The sequence below is a fragment of the Corvus kubaryi genome, unplaced genomic scaffold (assembly GCF_017639235.1).
Source record: "Corvus kubaryi isolate FWS band 111438036 unplaced genomic scaffold, C.kubaryi_AGA036_p1.0 37397, whole genome shotgun sequence".
NCBI classification, from domain to species: domain Eukaryota; kingdom Metazoa; phylum Chordata; class Aves; order Passeriformes; family Corvidae; genus Corvus; species Corvus kubaryi.
Window position 1 is genome coordinate 20,955,941 of NW_024581136.1, and position 5,768 is coordinate 20,961,708.

Here is a 5,768-nt window from a genome sequence, read left to right on the forward strand (position 1 = left end):
GATCCCCATGTCCTTCCTCACCCAAAAGGAGGAGGACACCAAGCTCAGAGGAGCTTCCCGTGACCCCTCCTGGGGCTCCTGTGGCCCAGCGCTGGGGTTTGGCTGTGGGGCCTCCCTGCAGAGCCAAACCCTCGGCGTGTCCCTGGTGGTGCAGAGGCAGCAGATGCTCCGCAGCAATCGCACGAGGGCTGGCAGCCACCAAAACAGCCCTGCAGCTTCCCCAGCCCCTTCCACACAGGGCAGGGGTGGGCACCAGGCTCACCAGCACACCCAGTGCGCCCTCCTGCCAAAAGCAGGGCCAGCTGCTGCTCATTTCCCACCCTGCTCATGAGTTCATTAATTTGGTGTTATATCAAGTGGATTAAAACAAAAAAGTCCACGGTGTTGTGTTATGCAAATGTACAAAGTGACAGCAGTTCACATGTGGGTTTCATACTGACTTCATGTTGTGTTAAAGATATGTAAGAGTTACTGGGCATAAATGGGAGAAAACATTAACCCATGAGCTGCAGGAAGTAAATACAGCTCATGAATGAGAATTGGTGTTGGCATGGATCTGGCAAATGTTAAGCTCTAAATAACTGTTTACTTGAAACTTTGTGGTGTCTTAAGTGAACAATTTGTAGTTAGAAGATTCCCAAACATACCCAGAGGGAAAATAGGTTACAAGCATGACCACAAAATCAGAACAGGTTCAATCTCTCTTGCTAGTTTAAGATTGCATAGCATGAAGGGAGGTGGAACTTTTAGGTGGTCACAGTAGTGAGATAATGAGCTGAATCTTGTCCCCGGTAATCACAACCCGTCGTTGTCACTGATTATTAATTACCAGCCCAAAGGCCAGAGCTGCAGTTGTGTTCTCTTTGCATATGGATGGATTAGAAACTCCAGTGAGTGGCTCAGGGAAAGGCCTCTTCAACTACACCCACCTCTGAGGTTTATGGATAATCACAGGGATCACCTCGGGCCCCTAGTGCTAGTGGACTGATTGCCTTCCACAAATACGACATAGAAAGGGTCACTTTAATGACAGACTCTCGGGGCTCCCCAGGAGCTCATGGCTCCAGCCCTCGCTCTGCCTGGAGATCTGCTTGGGTGCCCAATCCCCCCAGCTGACCAGCATTCTCTCAGGTGGGACATCCAACACATGGTTCTGGCATGTTCCAGGTAAAAAGGAGGTGTGAGAGCAGACAGGAATTTGGTGGGATTTTGCAATGGCTCCAACTACCCCATGCCAAATACAGCAAGGCTTGAAAAGGAGCTCTACAGGAGGTTGTGAGGCTCAGCCCCACAGCCCAGTGGGATTCAGCAGTGGCTGTGGCAGCTCGGTGTGTGCAGCTGGGACTCACACAGGGCGTGGAGGGAGGTGTTACCTCTGCAGGGCACAGGAGCTGCCAGGTGGAAAATCAGCTGCGTGTAAACGCGTTTAATGACCCTGCTCGGCGTGCGCCGGGAGGCTCCTGAGCACGTCCACCTGGGAAGCTGCAAGTGCTGCTTCCTGCCATGGCTGCTCGGCAGTGACGGGGACCTTCCTGCAACGAAGTGTCCGAAGAGACCTCGGCGATGACCTGGTGGATCATCCGGCCACCTGCACCGTTCCCTCTGGCCAGGCCAGCGGCCGGGAGCGAGCCCCGGTGGGAGCGCAGCCACCCGCAGGGGTGCGAGGCTCAGGGCCGCCCGCAGCTCCCCAGCGTGGCTCTCCCTGGCCTGGCTGGACATGGGTCTCTCCTGCCGCCGTTTCGGGCCCTGGCCCCCGGGTTCCACGCACACCAGGAGGAGCTGGCCAGCTCTGCCACACTGAAGAGCCATAGAGCAGAAAGGCTGCAAGGAGCCGCACAAAGCCCGACCTGGCCGTGTGGGCCTGCATTCTGCTGGGGCTGCTTGGGACCTTTTGTCAAACGTGAATTAGTGGAACATTTTATTTCCTAACTGAAAGCAAGAAATTGACCACGAAGCATTTGGAAGCGAACAGGATTTTCAACACAGAGAAGCAGATTCAAAGAATATCCTATTTTTATGCTCCCTCTCCGTGTAATTCATCTGCCATTCCAAACAAGATGTGCCTCAGCTGAATGAAGCCTCAAATAATCACATAATAGGAGAAGTCATTTATTGTGAATCAGGCTCTTTCTGTGGTATATAAATAGTCTGTGCTGTTCCACAGGCTTTGTCAGTCAGAATTAATTAGCAATTGACCCTTGCTGGAGATTTCTTCACTACCTTTACATTTTTCATAGGGCTAAATGAGCTCTCCACATTGCTTTAAGAGGCTTCCTAAGCTGGAGCTTCATTTACCTCTAGGCTATAAATCAGTAGTTTAATTTATCACTAGGTTACATATCAGCAGTGAATAGTCAGGGTGGAATTGAGTTTATTATAAAGGTGCTCTGTTAGAAGACACAGTATTACAGTGATTGAAACATGCTCTTCAATTTTCCATTAATGCCCAATTCTGAATATGACCACAGAGAACCACACTTTACAAACTTTACATTTAGCATTCTAATAAATAAGTTCAATAAATAGGGACTCTGCAGAGGAAGCCATACATGTGAACAGAAGCTGCTTAACAATGTTGTCAAAAAATAACTAGAGCTACTCTCATTTGTAACCAATCACTGGAAATTGGTAAGTAAAATATAAATATTTTACTCTTACGATGCAGACCAGAGGAACAAAGATCTGTTAAAAATCACCCTTAGGATTACATTGAACTTAATTTTGTACACTAAATTCATAATTCAGAGCATGCTTTTATACCGCTTTTAGCACAAAATATTTTCAAATACATTTATTAAAAATCTGAGAAACGAGTGAGACTGCCCATGTAGAATTTCATCTGTGCCTGATCACTAGCTCTTGTGTTACACAATGTTGCAGTTTGGCTAATTTTGGATGAACTATTCCACATTTGGAGATCTATAGTAAAGGGCCGGATTTAGTCTGTAGTATGTTGCAACATCTTGTTAATACAGCAATGTATTTGTCAAAGTACAAAAAAATTAATTCCCCCCAATTACTATTATATATATATAATATATATATAATCCATTTATATTATCCATTTTAATAGTTACTTTTCTCGGGACACGACTCTTGTGTCGTCTGTAAGGACTGCAGGAACAGAACCATTCTGGTACCAGAGGCAGGTACCCGGAGCACGCGTTCCCTGCAAGGCTCAGCTGCTCCCAGCACACCCATCTCTCCCGTTCCGCCCAAGGCTCCCGGTGCCAGCGGCTGTGCCAGCGCGGTGCCAGCAGCCTCCGGGCCGGGCGGCTCGGCTGGCGCTCCCCGGCCAGCCAGGCCACGCCACTGCCCTGGGCGCAGGGACGGGACCGGACCCTCGGCCGCCCAGAGCCGTGACCCCGCACGGCCTCGCTCCCCACGCCTGGCAGCGCCCGCGTGCCCGGCAGCGCCCGGGGACACCTCCGCTCCCGAGGGGCCCGGGCACCGGGGAGCCCTTGGCCGCGAAGGGGGGCCAGGTTTGTCGTGAACAACCATTGCAATCCGAAAGCACAACCATGCACACACCAGTAAAGCCTACCTTGAGTAAAACACCGGCACTGAAAGAGGACTGAACCATAAATGCCACCAAACTATCAAGTAATTATCAGCACTAGAAGTAGATGAAAAAATAATAAAACTGAAAATGATAACTGCATCATGACTTCGATTTAAATCCTTGCGTACAACAGCGAGTGAGCAGAAAGCTTGGTCTGTGACTGAGCCTCAGAAGACAAGATACTGCTCTTATTTTTATTTCCTATTTTTAAAAACAGGCTGACTGAGAACATTTTCAAACGTGGGAGACTAAGTCATTAAGCCAGATGCACTTGGATTGCTCTCCTCCTTTAGGGAATTTACTTCATTTTACTTAGATATCTGACACAAGTCAGAAATAAATGAAACTACTGAAGGAAAGCTGAATTTTGACACATTATTTTCCATTAAAATTCTTCCACTGACTTTGTTAAGCATTTTCTAAGACCAGAAAACGAGGCTTTACCTAAAAAAGAATTTGAGACTGGTAGATTTTCCTCACACACTTGTAAGCCCTACAGTCTCCTAGTGCCTCAAAGCAGATTTTTTCAAACTGTTCCCAAATCTTCTGCATTTGTTCACAAACTGGTATCTCCGTTCTGTTTATACTCTGATAAAATATTGAGAGTCATTTCCTCACTTTTGGACTGCACATTGTGTTCGCTCCTTCTGGATGATTTCCTGGTCGCCCTGGAAAGCCGCCTTCGGAAGGTGTCACCTGCCAGGAAGTAAAGGATGGGGTCGACACAGCTGTTGAGGCTGGCCAGGCCCCTCGTCACTTGGTAAGTGGCATAAACCTTGTCGTTGAAGGCACACATATCTGGGGTTTGAAAATCCACCCTGGCCCTTAGATTTAAGGTCTTCATCACGTGGAAGGGAAGGTAAGACACTGCAAAGACCGTCAACACAATAATGACCAGGTAAATCGATTTTCTCCTGAGAGGAGAATTGTCCAAATCTTTGTAAATCAAAGCTTTCACGATGAGCCCATAGCAACCAAGAATCACTATGAAGGGGATGCAGAACATCAGCACTGTGGTGCACATGCTGTAAATGAAGTAACTTCTCAGGTAATCATCAGCTGTTGTGTCATAGCACGTTATGGTTTTATTTTTCCTTATCCCTGTTCCCGAGTAGAAGAGTATTGGAGAAATCACAGCCACCACAAGGACCCAGACCAGGCTGCTGATGTACACCGCGTTCTTCTTCTTCAGCCTCCCCAGCGACTTCAAGGGGTGCACCACTCCTGTGTACCTGTGCACGCTTATGCAGGTTAGAAACAGAATACTGCCGTACAGGTTCACGTGGAAGATGAACCTCTGCAGCTTGCACATGATATCTCCGAAGATCCAGTCTGTTTTGTTGAAGTAGTAAAAGATGAGGGCGGGCAAAGTCAAGACATACAAGAAATCGGCTAGTGCCAAGTTGAACATGTAAACCGAGATGCCGCTCCAAGGCTTCATGTGGAAGACAAACATCCAGATAGCCACACTGTTGCCCAAAAACCCAGTGATGAAGACCAAAATGTAGACGGTGGGCAGGTAATAGAACTGGAAGCCGGTTTTGGTCAGGGAGCACTTGGTGGTGACGTTTCCCGCAGACCAGCTGCCGCTGGATAACAGGTTGGGTTCAGTTCCGTTCAGAGCAGCAGAGAGAAGGACTTCGGTCATGATCCTTCCCCCAGAGTCACATAGGTCTGAGGCGAAGCAACGAAGTCTCTACAGGCACAGTAACGCATCTAAAAAAATAAGAGAGCAAAGGAAACCGAGCTGGAAGGTGAGCCCTGCCCTGCTTTTCCTCGGAGGTTTCCAAGCGGCGGTACCGGGCCCCGCTTCGCTCCCCGCCCTGCTCCCGGGGAGCCGCGCACGCCTCCGCCACCGCGGGCTGACCCGGCCGGAGCGGGAACACGGACAGCGACAGGGACAGGAACAGGGACAGCGACAGGGACGGGCGGGCGGCGGCGAGGCCGAACGGGCGGCGGGAGCGGGGCCGAACGGGGGCAGGGAGCGGGGCCGAACGGGGGCAGGGAGCGGCCAATCCACCCGCGCCCCTCGGCGATCGCCGTCGCTCCGGCCGCCCCCGCGCCTGCCGCCCCGTCCCGCCGCCCTCCCGCCCGGCTCCCTCTGCCCGCGAAGTCACCTCCGCCCCCGGCCCCGCTCCCCGCGCCGTCCCCGGCCGCCGCCGCCCCCCAGCCCGGCCGCAGGAGCGCCGGGGCCGCCCCACCTGCC

General features: G+C 50.8%; 1 protein-coding gene across 1 annotated transcript; it reads right to left on the bottom strand.

The window, feature by feature from the left end:
- Positions 1-2,354: 2,354 nt before the first annotated feature.
- P2RY1 (purinergic receptor P2Y1) lies at positions 2,355-5,388 on the bottom strand. The gene has a single exon (XM_042042227.1). It carries the CDS (start codon positions 5,208-5,210, stop codon positions 4,119-4,121), a length of 1,092 nt encoding a protein of 363 aa, XP_041898161.1. The 5' UTR covers positions 5,211-5,388; the 3' UTR covers positions 2,355-4,118.
- Between the last annotated feature and the right edge of the window lie 380 nt (positions 5,389-5,768).